Source organism: Phoca vitulina, unplaced genomic scaffold (genome assembly GCF_004348235.1).
Source record: "Phoca vitulina isolate PV1807 unplaced genomic scaffold, GSC_HSeal_1.0 scaffold37, whole genome shotgun sequence".
In the NCBI taxonomy this organism is placed as follows: Eukaryota; Metazoa; Chordata; class Mammalia; order Carnivora; family Phocidae; genus Phoca; species Phoca vitulina.
Window position 1 is genome coordinate 4236496 of NW_022589740.1, and position 21184 is coordinate 4257679.

Genomic DNA, 21184 nt, shown 5'->3' on the forward strand with positions numbered 1-21184 from the left:
GCCACGACAATCAGACAAGAAAAAGAAATAAAAAGCTTCCAAATTAGTAAGGAAGAAGATAAACTGTCACTATTTGCAGATGATACGATACTGTACATAGAAAACCCTAAAGACTCCACAAAAAACTATTAGAACTACTAAATTCAGTAAAGTTGCAGGATACAAAGTTAACATACAGAAATCAGTGGCATTTTTATACATTAATAAGTAACAAAAAGAGAAATTAAGGAAACAATTCCATTTATAATTGTACCAAAAAGAATAAAACAGCTAGTAATAAACTTAACCAAGGAGGTGAAAGACCTGCACTCTGAAAACTATAAATCACTGATGAAAGAAACTGAAGACAACACAAACAAATGGAAATATATTCCATGATCATGGATTAGAAGAATTAATATTGTTAAAATGTCCATACTACCCAAAGCATTCTACAAATTCAATATAATCTCTATCAAAATACCCACAGTGTTTTATACAGAACTAGAACAAATGAATACTAAGATTTATATGGAACCACAAAAGAAAAGAACTTGAAAAGCCAAAGCAATCTTGAGAAAGCAGAACAAAGCTGGAGGTATTACGATCCCAGTTTTCAAGATATACTTCAGAACTGTAGTATAAGTAGTAACAGTATGGAGCTGCATAAGAATCGATGCATAGATCAGTGGGACAGGCTAGAGAGCCCAGAAATACACCCACATTTGTAAGGGCAATTAATCTACAACAAAGGAGGCAAGAATATACAATGGGGAAATGAAAGTCTCTTCAATAAATGGTGCTGGGAAACTGGATAGCAACATGCAAAAGAATGAAACTGAGCCACTTTCTTACACCACACACAAAAATAAACTCAAAATGGATTATAGGCCTAAATGTGACGTGAAACAATAAAACTCCTAGAACAAAACATAGGCAGTGATTTCTTTGACATTAGCCTTAACAACATTTTCCTACATATGTCTCCTCAGGCAAGGGAAACAAAAGCAAACATAAACTATTGGGACTACACCAAAATAAAAAGCTTTTGCACAGCAAAGGAAACCATCAACAAAATAAAAAGGCAACCTATAAAATGGGAGAAGATATTTGCAAATGATACATTTAATAAGGGCTTAATATCCAAAATATATAAAGAACTTATAAAACTTAACTCCAAAAAAATAAACAATCCGATTAAAAAATGGGCAAATGACCTGAATAGACATTTTTCCAAAGCAGACATACAGATGGCCAGACACGTGAAAAGACACTCAACATTACTAATCATCAAGGGAATGCAAATCAAAACCACAATGAGATATCACCTTACGCCTGTAAGAATGGCTAGAATCAAAAAGACAAGAAATCACAAGTATTTGCAAGAATGTGGAGAAAAAGGAACTCTCGTGCACTGTTGGTGGGAATGCAAACTGGTACAGCCACTGTGGGAAACAGTATGGAGTTTCCTCAAAAAGTTAAAATTAGAATTACCATATGATCCAGTAATTACACTACTGGGTATTTACCCAAAGAAAATGAAAACAGTAGCTCAAAAAGATATATGTATCCCTATGTTTACTGCAGCATTATTTACACTAGCCAACATATGAAAGCAACCCAAGCATCCATCAATACATGAATGGATAAAGAGGTGATATATATGTATGTGTGTACACACACACACACACACACACACAATGGAATATTACTCATCCATAAAAAAGAATGAAATCTTGCCATTGGTTTTTTTTTAAGATTTTTTTTTTTTATGTATTCATTTGACAGAGATACAAAGAGAGAGAGAGCATGAGCTGAGGAGAGGGGAAGAGGCAGAGGGAGAAGCAGGCTCCCCACTGAGCCAGGAGCCCGATGCAGGACTCGATCCCAGGACCCCAGGATCATGACCTGAGCTGAAGGCAGACGCTTAACCATCTGAGCCACCCAGGCGCGCCGAAATCTTGCCATTTGTAACCATGGGTGGATATAGAGGGTGTTATGCTAAGTGAAATAAGTCAGACAGAGAAAGACCAATATCATATGATTTCACTTATATGTGGAATCCAAAAAACAAAACAAATGAATAAACAAACAAAAGCAAAAACAGACGCATAAATACAGAGAAGAAACCGGCGGTTGCCAGATGGGAGGGGGGTAAGGCGATGGGCAAAAGGGCGAAGGGGAGCGGGGGGTGCAGGCTTCCAGCGAGGGAGTGAGTAAGTGGCGGGCATGAAGGGCCCGGCGAGGGGCCGCGGTCACTGGCACTGCAGTCCGGGGTGTGGCGACGACCGCAGCGACCCGCGCGGCGAGCACAGCGTCACGCGCACACTTGTCAAATCCCTACGTGCTACACTGGACACGAACGTAACGTTGTGTGTCAACTACGCTTCAGTTCGTAAAAAACGTTTGCCACGTGGCTTATGCTTGAGTGCCAACCCCTCACGAGACGCCTTCTCTCCTGGAAAACAGATCGGACAGCGGTGGGTGACACCATTTCTGGAGAGTCACGGTGAGCTGGCTCCTTAAACCTGCAGAGGCTCGGCTCGGTGTGGGAGCAGGGACCTCCCCACAGACGTGGGTGACTCAGGGACCTCGCTGAGGGCTGTACGTGAGGCTTTCATTCCGCTTCCTCTTCGTCCCCTCAAAACCTGCCGGCTGGGCTGCTGTTGGTTTGAACTCGCCTCTGCAGCGCCGGCGCCCGGCGGGAAGGCACACACCAGGCTCGGCCCGGCGAGCGGCCCCTTTAAGGAGCCAGCGCTGCGCCGATTGGCCGAGCTGCGGAGTCATTGTCCAGGCCATCCAATCCCGAGGCTCTGCAGGGCGAGTCCCGGTCCAGTCCCCGCCCAGTCGCGGTCAAGGGGCCCCCGGGACCTGCGGGCCTTTGCAGTGAGGACGCTCTCGCCGCACCACCGCCGCCCCTGCCCAGTGAGTGAGCGCCGGCCGGCCGGCCCGCGGGCCGAAAGCTGGAGGGGTGGGGGCGGGGCCGCGCTGCCCGCGAGGCCCCAAGGCCCAGGCTTGCCGGGCCGCGCTGCGCCCGCTCCTCGGGAGCACCCCCAGTGGGCTCCCCTCCGGTCCCCAGTTCTGACCGGCATCTCCAACCTCGCTGCCGAAGAGCCGGTTCTCCTCGCAAGGACTCCGGGCCCCTCCCGTATCGATGTAACCGAGTTGGGGAAAGTAGGCAGGGCATTATTAACGGAAATAAGCTCAGGACTGCGGGAAATACCCGAGTTACAAGAGTTGGGTCTACACTAGGGAAAACCTCCCGTAAGCCTTGGGTTGGTTCTGGGCTGAAATACGCAGGGGAAGTGGCCCAGTTTGAATGGAACGTAAAAAAAGACCAGAAACCGATTTTAATTATGCCACCAGTCATAAATGTAGGTAACGTGTCATTTGATCAGGAAATGAATCAGCACCGACATTTGGATGACATGACATGAACTTATCTCCCACTCTCTCTTTTTCAATAAGTAAAATCAAATCCTAGTTCCCAGGGGTGACTGGAGGAAGGCTGCCTCAGCCACTGCACTCCCAGAAATACCCCTTCCCACTGTAAATTACAGCACAGCTGAAAGGGGCTGGAGCATTAAAGAGCCCTTTCTAAGGTCTCAGGAGTAATCAAAGGAAAAATGAAGGCAGAAGGGACCAAATCAGCATTCTCAGTAGGGAGACATGTGTCACCAGTGATAAAATGTTGGAGTTTTTGAAAGACTTACCTTATTCGAGTAAATTCGAAATTATCCCTATTGCAAGATCATTCTTGCTTGATTTCGGAGAGAGAAAGCAGAGAGTATTCTGGGCATCCTAAGGAACCTCCTAGACTTTGGAAAACGGCTTTGTTAGGGTGGGGAAGGAGAGGGAAGTTGACAATACTGAACTCCAAGGCATAGTTCACAAGGTGTTGTACACTCATTTTCAGGTGTGGTTTCCGTTGAACATGGGGAAGTTCTTCATCCTGCTTGGATTCTACCGTTAGCCCTTGGGAGCATTCTCTAACACATCCAAACTACCATCCAGACCCAAGAAACCGAGGTCCACAACAGGTAAGCCTACACCCTAACCTTCCAGATATTCTCTTTCCTAGATGGCTGACATGAGGACTATCTCTTCACTTCAGGAGAGGTCCCACCCCCTTATAAACAGGGGCACTGTACGAGACACAATTCTGTGATATATGGTGTGTGTGTGTGTGTGTGTGTGTGTGTATATAGGAATGGGATTAGAAGACAGTTGTTTTCTTTATAAATGTTTGCAGCATATGGAAAAATTCAGTCATCTACTCCTATGTACAGAAAAAAAATAAGGAATGGCAAGTGACCTGAGCTAGGTTTCTCTTGTACCAGTCATGCAAACATTTATGGGCAAAAGACATTAGGGGAATACCAAGATGGAAAACATATTGCTCCTTCCTTCAAGCAAGTTCTGGTCTGCTGTTGCAGACAGCTGACTTGGGGCTGTCAAAGTCTCCAGAAAGGAGAGAATTTCTGTAGGTCTCCATATCCTCACGGGGTGGCCTCTAACTCTCTGGACAGAGGATAGAGTGGGGCAGTGGCAGAGGGGGAAGGAAACCTCATGACCTGCCTCTTCTCTACAGTTCATCTTCCTATGTGCAGCATTGAGGCTGACTCTGGCTCAGAGGTCCCTATAATTCAAGGATGCATCTTTGGCCAGAATATAGGGAAGCCACTAAAGGCTGGCTTGCAGTTCCCACTCACCTGGAGCCAAATTAGCAAGGATAACCCATTCTACCTACCTAGCGTGAAATGCCCTCCCTCCCCCCGCATCTTCTCCCCAGTTAGTCAGAACCTACTACTTCCTGATAAGGATATGGAAAATAGTAGCTCTGCTGGGTTTCTCACAGAAGAGTGTGAATCTGGGTAGAAAGCATTGAGACTGACCACTCTGACCCAAGGTTCACCACTCTTCTCCGTAGCCTACCAAAGAGAATCATCAATATTATTGAAAATAGAGCAGTTGTAACTTCCCTGAGTTTTGCAGTTTCTGAAAGTAAAATTAATAACTAACTGAAGGCCTTCTGTATCTACCCAATTGGATTAAGAACAGAAAATTGAAATTTGGGCCCCCTAGAAGTGATGGCCCACTTAAGAACTTCTTAAGATAACTAAAATAGGCAATGCCATGTATTCATTTAAAAATTGCTCTTCCCAGGACATTTAAGTATTATTTTGTTCTTCCCCTCTTGAGAACTTGAGTAGTAGCCTGAAGAGAACAAAGGTGAAGCCAGAAGAGGATGACCAAGGGATATCAGCAGTGGGTGACATAATAAGTGGTACTGTAGGAGAGAGGCAGGGATTACAGGAAGAGTATTGACATAGTGACCTTGAGACACCTAAAACTTCCTAAAACACAATGCAAGGAGCAGAGAGAAATCTGTCCTCAAGGTGTACAATGCATCTTCTGAATCACCCCTTCTCAGAAGCAAAGTTTCTGTCATCCAACTATACAGAAGGTAAGAGGATGGATGGTATCTACCCTGTCCCTCACAGACAAGAGAGTGGTCTGTTTGTTTGTAAGCATTCAGTTCTTCAAGATTTACAGTGGGAAGAAAAATCAGGAAACATGGAGAGCAGGAGAAGATTTTGGAAGTCATCTAAGTCCCCTGGTCTTAGGTGAGTAAATGTTGGGCAGGCTGGATAAGTTTGCCCAAGATCAGACAGCTAGTTAGAAGTAAGGACTATAATCTACACCGTGTTCCCAGGAAATTTGTCTTTTTTTTTTTTTTACATTGTTATAAGCCTATGGTAGCCAAAGCAGAACATATGAGGATATATGTAGAATACATTGTTTTAAGCCTCTTTGCTTTTTCACATTTTAGGTCAAGATGGGGTTTATATTCTCAAAATCTATGAGTGAAAACATGAAAAACCAACAGGAGTTTATGCTTATGAATGCTCGACTCCAGGTACATTTTCAAATAATTAAGCTTTTATGTTGTTACAGTGGTTAAAGTTTCTACAACATGTACTCCAGCAGTACTGTTCTCTTTGACCCCAAAAGGTAAAATATTCTTGGGGCTCCATCCTCAGAATCAAGATGAAATGCATTATTAATTATCGGGTGAATGGGTGTGTTTAGATCTCCAATCCAGATACTTGCGTAAAAATTTCCATACTGAAGTAAGACATAACTGCTTAGAGAGTAGGGTAGGTAGAATGATGCCCCTCCCCTCACCAAGTATCTGCATCCTAATCCCCTGTGAAGAGTTGCCTTACATAGCAAAAGGGACCTTGCAATATGATTAAGTTAAGGAGTTTGTGATAGGGAAGGTCCTGGGTTATCCTGGATTATCTGTATGGGCTCAATGTAATCACAAAGGTCTCCTTATAAGGGATAGAGGGAGGCAAGAGGGTCAAAGTCAGAGCTAAAAGAGAGATTTGAAGATGCTACACTGCTGGCTTTGAAGATAGATGAAGGGCAAAGGAATTCAGGTAGCCTCTAGAAGCTGGAAAAGGAAAGGATATGGATTCTCTCCTAGAGCTCAGAGGGAACACAGTCCCACCAGCCCACTTTGGATTTCTGACTCCAGAAATATAAGATAATAAATTTATGTTGTTTTAAGCTACTAAAGTCGGTAATTTGTTATAGCAACAATAGGAAATTAATATACAGTGTGAAAACTTGACACTAGATTTATACATAGGCTGGATAGAAAAGATCAAAGCAAAGTAGAACATTGTCTGATTGCCTAAGATAGGTTGTCAAAAAGGATTTTAAAGTGTTGGATGTCATAATCAAGTGTTAAAAGTTTGACTAAAATTATTTTCCTAAGATTTCAAATGAAGATCTCTTGGCCTTTGGGGTTCATTGTGGCCCTGGGAGTAGAAGATCCTACCGTGAGGCAATATGTCGAGTGGTTAAAAGCAAGGACTAAAGCCAGACCAACTAGGTTTGAATCCCATCTCTACCCCTAACAGTATGATGTGTGCCTCAGTCTCCTAGTCTGTCAACTGGAGTGACAGTATCCCCTTCAGAGGGTTGTTTTGAGGAGTAATAATGGTAGTGTATAGAGAGTATACAGAACAATGCCTCAAGTCTTTTAGAACAGTGTCTTTCACTTTAAAAGTATTAGTTGTTGCTACTGTTATTACTGCTATTAAGAGTGTCTTGTGCAGGCTAATGATTTCTTTTAGGAGAATGGAACAATTTAAAGAATGGAAGCTGAACTGTTTTAACAGAGTAGAGTGACCGAGGGGAGACCAAACATTAGGCCAGAGACTGGAAACACACCAGCCAAGAATGTCATATACCCAGAGAGTCCTTGTCCAAGACCTCTGGAAAATACATTTTACGTCAGTGAAGTCAGGATATGTTGAAGGTCTGGGATTTTATCCCACTTGCAAGCTAGCGAATTAGCCTGTTACTATTTCATGGACGCTGGCAGAATACAGGAGACACTTCGTCATCAGAGACAAAGGACTTCATTACTCATAGCACAGTAAGCAACATGATCATGAGGTTGGCATGAGTATCCCCATGCCCCTCAAGTCTCACAGAGGTGACAAAGATGGACTTAAATGGGTGCTGTGCACTCAGTGGATTTATGGCACATTTGAGGAACACTGGGCTTGGGGAATCTACTGCTTTTATAGTGATCAGCGAGCCAAAGAGTTAAGGGAGGACTTGACCTTATTCCTCAAGGTCGTTCACTGTAAACACAACCCAGAGAAATGGCCTGAATAAAGGGCAGTCTGGGCCTTGTATTCTTGGCCTACTCAGCAAGAATGTGTGGGGACATTCAGGGCCCATGGACAGTTGCCCCTCCCAACAACCTGCCCCTCAGCCCAGCTGCCCAGAGTTTTGAGAACAGCCTTGACTTCTGCCCACTGATCCCAGTGATCACCATAGCTAGTGCTGAGTTCAAACCAGCAGGAACACTATCAGCACGATCAGTTTTCAGCTTAGCTGAACCAGAGGTAAACCAGGCCCATGCATTTAGGAAAATCTCTGTGAATCCAAGGGCCCTATTAAACCAGTAGCTCTACTTCACGTGGCGGAGTAGAAGATGAAGATTTTCCCAAAGGGGTAGCTACTACTTCTTTATGCAAAACTGAGATGACAGTAGGGCCAGGCCAGTCATAGCCTCAAATACATTTTTATTTGACCAGCGAATAGGCCCTTTCCTTGTAATTGTCATGTCCTAGTTGACCCACCCCAAAATGGGGAGGAAGCCTGAGAGTCACAAGCCTCCATGGGTCAGATACTCATTTTTATCAAGAGCTTAGTAGTAGTCAATAGCCGCCTCCCCTTTTTGAAAGGAGTATTTTATGGGTTGAACTGTGTGTCCTCTCCACAATTCATATGTTCAAGTGTAACCCCTACTATCTCAGAATGTGATGTATTTGGAGAAAGAGTCTTTACAGAATCAACCAAGTGAAAATGAAGTCATTAGGATGGGCCCTGATCCAATATATGACTGCTGTCCTCATAAAATGGGGAAATTTGGACACAGAGGCATGTCTACAGAGAGAATGCCTTGTTACTATGAGGTCAGCTATTTATGAGCCAAGGAGAGAGATGTGGAACAGATCCTAACACATAGCCCTGGAAAGGAACCAACCCTACTGACACCTTAATTTTGGTCTTCCAGCCTCTGGCACGGAGACAATAAATCTCTGTTGTTAACCCACCTGATCTGTGGTGTACGTTGTCACAGCGTCCCAGGAGACTAATACAGGAGGTACCTGGTGCCCGTGTTTGCAGGTGGTGGTGGATGGACAATGGCCTCTCTGGAGATCGGCTGTGATTTTCTCTTTTTCTCCTTGGGATTCTATATTGTTTTTAATAGATCACCTGGAAGGGGTCAGGGAATCCAATGAAAGAGTGTCTCCTTATCACTATGAGTATTTACAAAATAAGCAAGTAACACATCAGTTTCATTATACATTTATATGCAGGGGACATAACTGCAGTATCCTGAGTCAGCTCAAGAATCACTTTCATTTCCCTTCCTTACTGCAAATGTTGCTCAGGCTCTTATCAGCTGAATTGCAGTGCTTTTTTTTCCTCTATGGGAACACAGACCAAAGAATTCAACACAGGGGTTAAATAGTCGTCGTAGTAAGGGTTATCTTCGTAGTTAAGGAGACTCTACTGTCTCATAGCTGGGGGACACTGGGGAGTGACAAGGACAGCTTTTTGCCCTTTGGCTCCTCATTCCAAATTGGTGCTGCTTCCTCCCCTGCACACCCCTGGCTTCTGGAAGGCATTGGTGTTCAGGGGTATCATTCTTTTAGCCTCTCCTGGTGTCATTGCTCTGCCCTGCTCCCTCAGCTCTTTGGGCCATCCTGGTGCCGAGTTCACCCTCCCCACATGGGACCAAGTGTACTTGGGCACCTGTATCCAATAGAGCCATAAACGTTTGAGTTCCTCCCCTCTCCTCTCTGAAGTTCCTCAGCACACCCAGCCTTCCTCCCTAAAGCAGCTGAAGTTGAAGGGAGAGGTAGAGGGAGAGATTAGCTGAGTGCCAGTAAGCAAGGCTTTGCAGTTACTCTCCATTTCGAGGGGCCTTCCTTCAGCCACAGCCACATTGCCTGCCTTCTGGCTGGGCTTTAGGACTTGCTGCTGCATCTTCTCAATAGCACCCTTTCCCGCTGCGCCCCGTAGGACAACATGCCGTAATCACAGCACCACCTGGGCAGCTTCTTTGGATTCTACCTCTTGTCGCTCAGCCCCATTTAACACACTGGACAGTGAGAGACCTTGCTCTACATTCCCACTCTTACCACCACCTGGGTTAGACTGTTTTCTACCAGATCTCAGAGAGTCTTTTCATATCCGATAACCCAACCAATGAAGGCCCGTGCTTTCTCTTTCAGAACGCCATGTCTCTATCAGTATCTCTTCCTTGTCACTCAAACTGACAGGCTCTGTGAAGGGTCTGGGACTTTAGCCAACTCGCAAGTTAACAATGTAGTCCGCCACTGCTTCACACATGCTGGCAGAAGACGTGTTAGAGTGCAGCAAGCAGCATGAGTATGTTCATTTTAAGCATGAGAGGCTTTGCATGTATCCCACGTCTCGTGGAGGGCACGGAGGTAGTAGACTTAATTGGATGCTGAGGTGCATACAGTGGGTTTGTGATATACCTGAGAAACAGAAAGCTGTAGAATCTACTACTTTTACCATGAGTGGTCAGCAAGGCTGCTCTTAGGTAAGACATGTTACTTCATCTCTCAGGGTTCCTTACTGCACACACAACCCGGAGAAATGGCCCATGTAAACAGCAGTCAGAGCCCGTATCCTTGGCCTACCCAGTAAAAAGTACAGGAATGCTCACGGCCCATGCAGATTGATTCTCCCAACGTGTGTTTGGTTAAGAAGGTTGGTTTTTCCTTGTTGATCTGGATATACTTTATTATTTATCTTCTAATTTTAAGGAAAGATGACAAAGAGAATATATAGATCAACATGGCTGAAGCAGCTTTCCAACCCTAAAGCTACTTAAGTTCTGATACTAACTAGGACAGCCTAGAGAGAAACATAATCTGTAGAAATTTTGGAAGATCAGGTGGGTCCTCAAATGTTCCCCGGTTAAAAGAATTAAACTTCTAACGTCATTCCTAGGGTTTAGAGCTATTCTTTTATTGAAAAAAAAAAGTATCACAAAACATTTGGTATATACTAGAGAATATATTTATAATATAAGTTATGAGGTATAATAAAATGAACACCAATGATCACAATACCCCTGAAGCTACCCATAGGTAGGTTCCATCCTACATATTGAATGAACCCAAACAGCTAAAGCTGGCCTGGAATTGACCTCATATCCCAGAGCCCCTGGGACTGAGAAGGACTCAGCAAAAGTAAGGAATGAGCCACTGGAGTAGAAGATTACATGTCTTTGCAAGTTCTTTAAAAGATTTTTTTTAAATCCCAGTTGAAACACCATATGTACTAATACCTTTAGCTCGTGATGGTATGTCTTTTGGCTCTTTTCCTATTTAAGGGCATCTCAGTAAAAAGGGTAAATAGAAGAAATAAAGCAAAACTTTTATTAAAGAAAAGCCTAATGACCAGAATCCTTTTCCCAGTGGCTTTTTCTTAGTTCTACTCTCTCTCTTTTTTTTGGTAAAAAAAGATAAATCATAACTCAATAATCCCATATTATTGTTTTTTTTTTTTTTTTCCTTCAGGGAAAAGGACCAGAATTAGAGATTCAGCTACATCTCATACCAGTGTCCAGGTTCCTAACTGGCTGTACATTCTATTCACCTGGGGACCTTGGGATGTTTTGTCCCATTCAGACCAGTTAGATCTCTTCATGGCCAGACACGTTATTATTGCTCTAAGCTCCCTAGGGGACTGGGACTGTAATGCACAGCCTAGCTTGAGACCTCTGCCTTTTCTTTTCCTGTGATGCTACATAATTATAATTAATGATTGGCAGGGATTTAACGTAATGCATATTGAAGATGGAACCAAATAAGTTTTCAATTTAAGTAAGTTAATCATGAAATTAAATCAGTCACTGGAGTCTGATTAATAAAAGTTTATAAAAGGCTTCAAATCAGAAAGTTTTCTTTATGAACAGCTTTGGTTCAAGTTGGGCTGGGGGGGATTACACTACTAGTTATAATGATGTTTCAGATCATCAGCAAACTTCAGTTTCCCATTGCTTTGTTTAGCCTCTGTTACTGAGGATGGTAGATGGATGGCTATACTCAGTAAACTAAGTATCACTCAGATAAAAATGAATACTTCCTTAAAATGCCATTAGATGGCATACCTAAACTAATCGTATATCACCGAACGGCCAGTAAAGCATTTTGATGTTAAACAATAGGATGGAAACTGGAAATGGAAAGCAGAAAGAATGAAGGAAGATCCCTCAGGTCCATGCTGTGCTCTAGTACTATGTAGGGAAAGCAGATATGGTCCATGTAAAGATGAGTCAGGTAGCTTATTCACTGTTTACTGTGTATAGGCAACAACTGAAGATTTAAAAAATACATGAAAGCCATCCTTTGACCTGTATGTCTATTGTTAAGAGTTTAGTGTTAAGGAAATGAGGTATAGTTATAAACCAAAAAAATATAGTTATTTAATATATACAAAATAATGTGCTATATGCTAAGCAGGACTCAGAAATGTATAAGGTAGAGGCTCTGTATTCAAGGAACTTCTCATTTAGTTTGGTGGGAAGAGGATGAGTTATGCTGCAATATCCAGGTGTTTGTACGTATATATATATGGTAGGCAGAACACTGGCCCCTAAAGATGTCCACACCCTAATCCCTGGAACTTGTGAGTATGTAACCTAATGTGGCAAAATGGACCTTGCAGATGTGATTGAGGGAGCAGAACTTGAGATGGGAAAATTATCCTTGATTATTCATGTGGACCCAATCTAAACACAGAAATTCTTAAAAGTGTAAAGGTAAAGACAAAGAAGAGAGATATAAATACCATATGATTTCACTCATATGTGTAATTTAAGAAACAAAACAAATGAGCAAAGAAAAAAAAAAGAGAAACAACAACAACAAAAAAAAGGCTCTTAACTATAGAGAACAAACTGAGTGTTACCAGAGGGCAGGTGGTGGGGATGGGTGAATTAGGTGAAAGGGATTAAGATACACTTATAAGTTATTTGCTGTTTTAATGGATAGAATTGTATAGAATAGTGAGCACTGAGTAATGTATAGAATGAGCACTGAGTAATGTATAGAATTGTTGAATCACTATATTGTACACCTGAAACTAATATAACACTGTATGTTAAGTATACTAGAGTTAAAGAAAAACATTTTTTAAGTAGGCTGCATGCCCAGTGTGGAGCCCAACGCAGGGCTTGAACTCACGACCCTGAGATGGAGACCTGAGCTGAGATCAAGAGTTGACCACTTGACTGAGCCACCCAGGTGCCCCTGGAGTTAAATTTTTATTTTCAAGAGAGAGGGGCGCCTGGGTGGCTCAGTTGGTTAAGGGGCTGACTCTTGGTTTCTGCTCAGGTCATGATCTCAGGGTCCTGGGGTCAAGCCCTGTGTCAGGCTCCATGCTCAGTGGGAGTCTGCTTGAGCATTTTCTCTTCGTTCTCTCTCTCCCTCTGCCCCTCCCCCCACTTGCACCTCTCTCTAAAAAATAAATGAAATAAATCTTTTAAAAAGAGAGAGATGTGATATTGCTGGCTTTTAAGATGGAGGGAGAGAACCCCCAGCCAAGGAATGCAGGTGACCTCTAAAAACTGGAAAATGCTAGGAAACAGATTCTCCCCTAGACTCTCAGAAAGGAATGCAGCCTTGCAAGACACCTTGATTTCAGGCCTGTATCAAACTTCTGATGTCCAGAAGTAGAAGATCGTAATTTGTGTTGTTTTAAGCCACTAAGTTTTGTAGTAATTTGTCTATACAGCAGCATGGGCTGTGATAGGCTTATTTCTACAACATAAAATATAGTGTGTACTCAATACATGCTTTTTCAAATATACAAAAACTAAAACAGCAAATAACTATTATGCGAACTTTTTGAAATTGCTTAAACCTCTATAACTCCCAACAATCTGTCATTCGTATGCCCTCTCATCTGTTTTTTTGAGGTGAAAGCTGTACCAACGTCTCGAAATAAGAAGGGCTTAATGTTGGGGCGCCTGGGGGCTCAGTCGTTAAGCGTCTGCCTTCGGCTCAGGTCGTGATCCCAGGGTCCTGGGATCGAGCCCCGCGTGGGGCTCCCTGCTCAGCGGGAAGCCTGCTTCTCCCTCTCCCGCTCCCCCTGCTTGTGTTCCCTCTCTCGCTGTCTCTCTCTGTCAAATAAATAAAATCTTTAAAAAAAGAAGAGCTTAACGTTCTGAGGCAAGCAAGAGAGTACAGCGTCTGCTTTGTAGAGTCTTGCCGCAACAAAATGTAAAGCGGGTAGTGAAGAGAGGAGGGAAGCAGCCAACTCTCTCTGTATGTAGAAGGATGAGCAAGTGTGAGTTGGCTCCAGAACAAGAAGTGACCAGGAAGTGCCTTGAATAAAAGAGGCAGCATGTCAACGCAAGCTCACCAACAGCAGGGGAACTTGGATTTACAACAGTCTTCAACTTAACCCTCTGAAACACTTCTGTCCAGTCCCTATCCCTGCTCTTAGCCTCCCTATATCCCTCATTCATAATCATTCTTCTGAGGTTTATTTTTATTGTTGTAAAACACACCTAACATAAAATTCATCATCTTAAAGTATATAATTCAGTGACATTTACAATATTGTGCAACCATCAATACTATTTAATTCCATAACATTGTCATCAAAAGGACACCCCATGTCCATTAAGCAGTCACTCCCCATCACCCCCAATCCCTGGAAATCATTAATCTGCTTTCTGTCTGTATGGATTGGCCTGTTCTGGACATTTCATATAAATGGAATCATACAATATATTTTTGTGTCTGGCATGAATCAGTATTCATTCCAACTAAATAACATTCCATTGTATAGATATACCACATTTTGTTTGTCCATTCATCAGTTTATGAACATTAAGAGTTCCACTTTTTGTTGGCTATTTGTGTATCTTCTTTGGAGAAATGTCTATTCTAGTCCTTAGCTCATTTTTAAATTGTGTTGTTTTTATTTTTGTTTTTGAGTTGCAGGAGTTGCTTAGATATGATAGACACTAGATCCTTATCAAACATAAGATTTGCCAATATTTTCTCCCATTCTGTGGGTTGTCTTCTTACACTCTCCTAGTGCTCTTTCACACATACAAGTGTTTAATATTTATGAAGTCCAATTCATTTTTTATTTTGTTGCTTGTACTTTTGGTGTCATATCTGAGAAACCATTGCCAAATCCAAGATCATAAAGATTTGCCCCTATGTTTTCTTCTAAAAATTTTATAGTTTTAGCCTTTATATTTAGGTATTTGATCCATTTTGAGTTAATTTTTATATATGGTGTGAAGTAAAGGTTCAACTTTACTCTTTTGCATGTGGATATCCAGTTATCTCAGCACAAGTTCATTCTTTATGAACATAAGGAAGTTTGACACTGCACAGTAAAGATTAGGGGTCACATACTAAATCTGTAACTGACTCAGATGAAGAGTCTGTTCATCAGGATTCAAGCCGTCTGAAAAGAGCATCTTGACCTTTTAGTGGTCCTCAAGTACCTGAAGTTGAAGATGGTGGCAACCTGTTGGTGTCTTTTTCTACTAAAGTTGAAATGGATAGAAATAATTTAACAACATTATGAAGGATTGGGTAAATATAAAGAATACAATATGTTAATTGACTTTTAGAGAGGCTGCTAAAAATGTCCAGCAAATCTCTTTAAATGTGGGGCAAAATATTAATATGTCTGGAATTATTTAGAGGAGTTAATGAAAATACTTATGATTTCCTACATACTGTCCATATTCAGGAATGGTAGGAATGGTAGGAATTGGAAGTGAAATAATAAGGTCATTGGTCCCATAGGCCCTTACTTCTACAAAGGTAAACAAATAACAAAGAAAGGTCAAGCCACCAAGTTGATCTTTTGCTGCCTAGTCCTTCCAGGACCCTTCCTACAATCAATACTCTAAAGGGGATACACTGGTTTTAGGTTTGTTCGCAAACTTCAATGAGACCAATGAATGCCATTATAGACCATCAGAAAGCTTTTCTTTTTCTTTTCCTCCCTCAACAAGACAGGGATGTTCACTCTCACCACTTTTATTTAACATAGTACTGGAAATCCTAGCCATAGCAGATGGACAACATAAAGAAATAAAAGGCATCCAAATCTGCAAGGAAGAAGTAAAATTTTCACTATTTGCAGATGACATGATACTCTACATAGAAAACCCAAAAGACTCCACCAAAACTGCTAGAACTGATGAACAAATTCAGTAAAGTCACAGGATACAAAATCAACATAGAGAAATCTGTTGCATTTCTATATACCAATAATGAAGCAGCAGAAAGAGAAATCAAGGAATCGATCCCATTTACAACTGCACCAAAAACAATAAGATACCTAGGAATAAACATTACCAAAGAAAGACCTGTACTCTGAAAACTATAAAACACTGATGAAAGAAATTAAAGATGACACAAAGAAATGGAAAAACATTTCATGCTCATGGATTGGAAGAACAAATATTGTTTAAAATGTCTGTACTCCCCAAAGCAATTCACACATTTAATGCAATCCTTATCAAAATACCAAAAGCATTTTTCACAGAGCTAGAATATGCAATCCTAAAATTTGAAAGAAAAAAAAAAGTCCATCTTTACCCGTCCCCTCCCAGTGATTTGAGATTTCAGCTTCACTAAGCTACTGTATATACTCAACACTGTTTCTGGACATGCTATTCCAGTGGCCAATTTGTCTATTCATGTACCAGTACTTCACTATTGTAATTTTAGATGCTTTATAGTACGTTTTAATGCCTGCTTAAGCTAATATATCTTTGTGGTTTATTTTTTCAATGTTGATTACATATTTGCATTTTCATAAAAACTTTAGTATCAACTTGTCCAACTCTATAAAATAGTTTGTTGATTTTTTAAAATTAGGACTGCATGCATTTATAAATTTACTTAGGAAGAACTGTTGAGTCATTCTACCCAAGAACAGAGTATGTTTTCCCCCCTTATTAGAGTCTATTTTTATGTCTTCCACGAGTTTATAAACGAATTACAGTCTAAACCAAAATGGGTTTTTTGTTAAGAAAAAAAAAAGAGACATTTAAGTTAAATTTCAAAATTTCCTGTAAATGATTATAAAAATAATCTTTCAGTTGAGTTCCCTGCCTGTTTGGCAAGGGACTATGTTAGCAGTCCGTTGCTAATGATGGCAGGACATTCTTACTCTGAAATGTGCAAGACTGAAGAGTAGAAAGACAGAGAATGGCAGAACTTCCGGTGGCACAATTGGAAATCTAGAAAGGAAAACTGAACCCAGACTGCTGCCTACTGGATTTAAGGCCAGGATATGGCTGCTAAGGACTGTGGATTTACTCTCCTTGTATGCCCTGGGAAAATCACAGGCACTAGGCGCGGACGCGTGTAGGGCCAGCCTTGGCTCCATCACTTGGATTAATGATGTAGGTTCTCTGAACCTCAGCTTCATCACTCTGATGGGGAGAACGATACCCAACTACTATCCTGTATGGTACAGGAGATGCTCAAAAATGTTCCCTTCTTTCTCATTTATCTACTTTCCTCTCTCTTATGTGCTCACCATCATTACTTCATTCTTTATTCCGTCTCTAATTTCATTCTCCATCATTTTTTATCTTTCCCCTTCTCTATAACTTCAGTTCTGCTGTCAGGCATACGCTTGTCTAGTTCCCTTTCCCCTCTGCCTTGTCCGAGGCAAGTGCCTTAGCACTTTAAATGATCAATCCTGATAATGGGGCTTGGGGACCATTTAGCCTGGTCATCCCCACAGCCTCTCAAGGCACTCCTGATCCCACTGAGCATGCTCAGCCGTAAGACCCTGAGGTATTTACAGGTGTCCCTTCTAGAGCCGTTGGCGGAACCTAAGTCATTCCTGAGAGCTCCTGCAGCCTGATCCAGAGAACATCAAATGTATTCTTGTGCCCACCGTAGGACAGAAGGGAATGGCTTCTTGTTCATTCCTTGTGCTCATACGATATTTTAGGGTTCTTACGCTCTTTTCCCCCAGGAAATTTCTGAACAAAGAAAAAAAATCCCAGTTTAAAATTAATTCATTAAATTCTAATTTACTTGTGATTTATGTGGAACACATACAAAGGAATCGGCATAAATTTAGGAAGGTAATGAGTAAGCATTGTCCTGAAGAAACAGAGTAATTGGGAGGAAAACAGTTCCTCTCTTTTTTTTTTTCTATTTGAATTCAATTAATTAACATATAATGCATTATTGGTTTCAGAGGTAGAGGTGAGTGATTCATCAGTCTTATATAACACCCACTGCTCATTCCATCACTTGCCCTCCTTAATGTCCATCCCCCAGTTACCCCATCTCCCATCCCCCCTCCCCTCCAGCAACCCTCAGTTTGTTTCCTATGATTAAGAGTCACTTATGGTTTGTCTCCCTCTCTGATTTCTTCTTGTTTTATTTTTTCCTCTCTTCCCCTATGATCCTCTGTTTTGTTTCTTAAATTCCGCCTATGAGTGAGATCATATGATAATTGTCTTTCTCTGATTGACTTATTTCACTTAGCATAATATCCTCTAGTTCCATCCACGTCGTTGCAAATGGCAAGATCTCATTTTTTTTGATGGCTGAGTAGTACAGATGAATGGATAAAGAAGATGTGGTATAGATACACAATGGAATACTACTCAGCCAACAATAGTTCCTCTCTTAAGTGACATGTATTTAAATCTGATTGAATTAAGAGCAATTTAAAGTATGCTTTTATTATAGAATTGTTGAATCACTATATTGTACACTTGAAACTAAAATAACACTATATGTTAACTAAACTGTAATTAAAATTAAAAATTAATAAAATAAAAATAAAATAAAGTATGCTTTTATTATAATCATTGAATAAAAATATTTCCCGTTTCCAATTTTTCTTGTCAAGAGATTTGGACATCTATTCCAATACTTAGCATTTACTTTACAACTAATATTGATTTGTACATAACCATAATTTCTTATTAAAATTTTTTTAAAAAGCAACTTAAAATTTTTTGCCCATCTTTAATACTTGCTAAGACTTTGGATCTGATCTAAACCAGAACTCTGAAAACATTCTCTCCTGCACAAATTATTTCATATAAATCAGGTCACCACTTTGTTATTCTCTGTTTGTCCCCCTCTTCCTGCCCCCACCTAGATCCATTCTCTGCCTTTCCCTGACCTATGTCCTGGGGGTCTGAACCTCAGCCCTGCCTCTCCCAGGCTCCTGTGCCCTCTGGCTTCAGGTTGGGCTCAGCCAGTGGGAGGCAACAGCAGGAGCCTGAAGGGTGGGAAGACAGTGAATTTAGGTATATGGTCACAGCTCATTTCAAGCCTTGTCTCTTTCATAGCTTCAGCCCTCACTGGGCTCTGTCTGGTTAATACTGTGTCCTTCCTTTTCCCCTTCCAGCCTCAGTGTTAATAGTTTCCTGCTGTTTATCGCCCCTGGGTACCTCATTGTTCCTTGTGGTTACCTTAAACCCTGCCAGAAGTCAGTGCAGTCCCTTCATTAAATTCTTTTCACTTAAACTCATTTGAAGGAGTGCACTCTCTACCACTTGTCAACACCACACAAACAAACTAATGGGTATGTTTATGTTTTCCTATGAAAAACTATCTAACATTTAAAAGATACCTGCATTTATTATGAACACTAAAAATATACACTTTTATTTTTTTATTTTTATTTTTTTTAAGATTTTATTTATTTATTTGACAGAGATCACAAGTAGGCAGACAGGCAGGCAGGCAGGCAGAGGGAGAGAGAGAAGCAGGCTCCCCGCTGAGCACAGAGCCCAATGCAGGGCTCGATTCCAGAACGCTGGGATCATGACCTGAGCTGAAGGCAGACACCCAACCGACTGAGCCAACCAGGCGCCCCTAAAAATGTACATTTTTATATTAATATGCATTAAACTCTAACAATGCTTCTGACAATTGTAGATTGAGTACAGTGCCCCCCCAAACTATCCGAGATACAAGCTAAAATTAAAAATTGAAAACTTGAGTCAGACTTTGCTCTAAATCTGTACTCATTTGAGCTCTCTGACTGGTTGGTAATTTTTTTTTTCAATTCCCACCTTGGGTGTGCACATCAAATGAAATGAGGAGTGTCTCTGCTGACCAAAAAGACAAGACCTAGAACTCAAACATGTTACATGTAATGTGATAAAACTGATGTCCCCTTTCAGATGTAGAATTTGGAACTACAGAGAAGTTATAAAGTTAAAATTTATGTACGTATGTAGAGCAAAGTTAAGCTAAATACTGGCTTCCAAGTACCTAGTTTCTTTAGCCATGTGACAACAAGGTGCCATCAAGCTGAAGTAAACAGTGCTGATTTATGTCATCCATGAGGGGAACATATTGGTCCTAAGGTGAAAAGCTCTGAAAAAAAATTGAAGATAAAATTTTCTTGTTCATTTGTGAAGTTTATTTAGTATACTGGAGCCATTTCTAATCTTTCTCTAAAAAGCACAGGCCACAGAACCGTACTAGATGTGAATCATCTTACTTTTCTACTGTGAATCTTCTGTATTCCAAATGCCATGTGATGGACAATCAATCATGTTAGACAAAGTTTCAGTGTGAACAAATTAATGTAGTGTTAGAAGCATAATCAAAAACATAATTTTTTCAGCCCTTCCTACATTTAAACTTCTTATTGCTTAAATTATATATATATTTTTAAGATTTTATTTATTTGATAGAGAGTGTGGGAGAGCAAAAGCGGGGGGGAGCTGCAGAGGGAGAGGGAGGGGGAGAAGCAGGCTCCCCACTGAGTAGGGAGCCCGATACAGGGCTTGATCCCAGGACCCTGGGATGATGACCTGAGCTGAAGGCAGACGCTTAATGACTGAGCCACCCAGGCACCCCGTTATTGCTTAAATTATTATTACTTTAGGATTTTGCTGAGCTCCTGTTTATTTCCATGTTTGAGCTTATAGTGATGTCTATTGCACAGGCTGGATAACAGAACACTAAATTTTTGTATTTGAAAATGATAGATACTCATATCAATCACAAACATAAAAAAAGAGGTATAATCAAAGCCAGCAATAGCAAATTTTCTTTCCTTCCAAAAATAAAGTTTTAAAGTCAAAGCATTATTTTTAAAATTCTAATCCTATTATTTTATGATCTACATAACTTGATTTCTAGAGTTTTTGAAGGTGAAATCTCCCAGTACCCCATTTCTCCTACACTTGTCCTTAAACTTAGGTATAAATTTGCAAAGCAATGCCTCAAAATGTTTTTGGAGAAGTATGTTATAATTCTACTGCTGCGTAGCACTGTAATCAACATGTTGGCATTTCTACTTGCTTCTTATGAATGTTTATGTAAAGTATAGAACCCCAAAGAGAATATTCTGATACTCATTCATTTTTTTTAGGGCTTACTGAGCACTGACAGATGCCAGGCACGGTGTTGGTCAATGAAGACATAAAGATGAAGAGACAAAATTGAGTAATTTTATAATATTTATATGTTCTGAAATGGTTCATTATTTCACATAGTGCTTTTCCTGGAAAAAGAGTTGGTTGGGTCATTTTCAGTAAAGAAAAATTTTGTGTTCTCTTTGAATCTATTTGACAAATTAATGATGT

The 21184-nt window shown here is 41.0% G+C and overlaps 1 protein-coding gene across 4 annotated transcripts in view; it reads left to right on the forward strand.

Annotated features, from left to right (window-relative positions):
• Positions 1–2325: 2325 nt before the first annotated feature.
• The window catches only part of PLGRKT (plasminogen receptor with a C-terminal lysine), a 58922-nt gene continuing 40063 nt past the window's right edge, over positions 2326–21184 (forward strand). Inside the window, exons 1-3 of one of the 4 annotated variants that reach the window (XM_032427515.1) lie at positions 2326–2488; positions 3896–4019; positions 5813–5899. In XM_032427515.1, the coding sequence (XP_032283406.1) occupies positions 5819–5899 (81 nt within the window). In that variant the 5' untranslated portion in view covers positions 2326–2488; positions 3896–4019; positions 5813–5818. The other 3 variants (XM_032427516.1, XM_032427514.1, XM_032427517.1) reach the window with 3 other exon arrangements.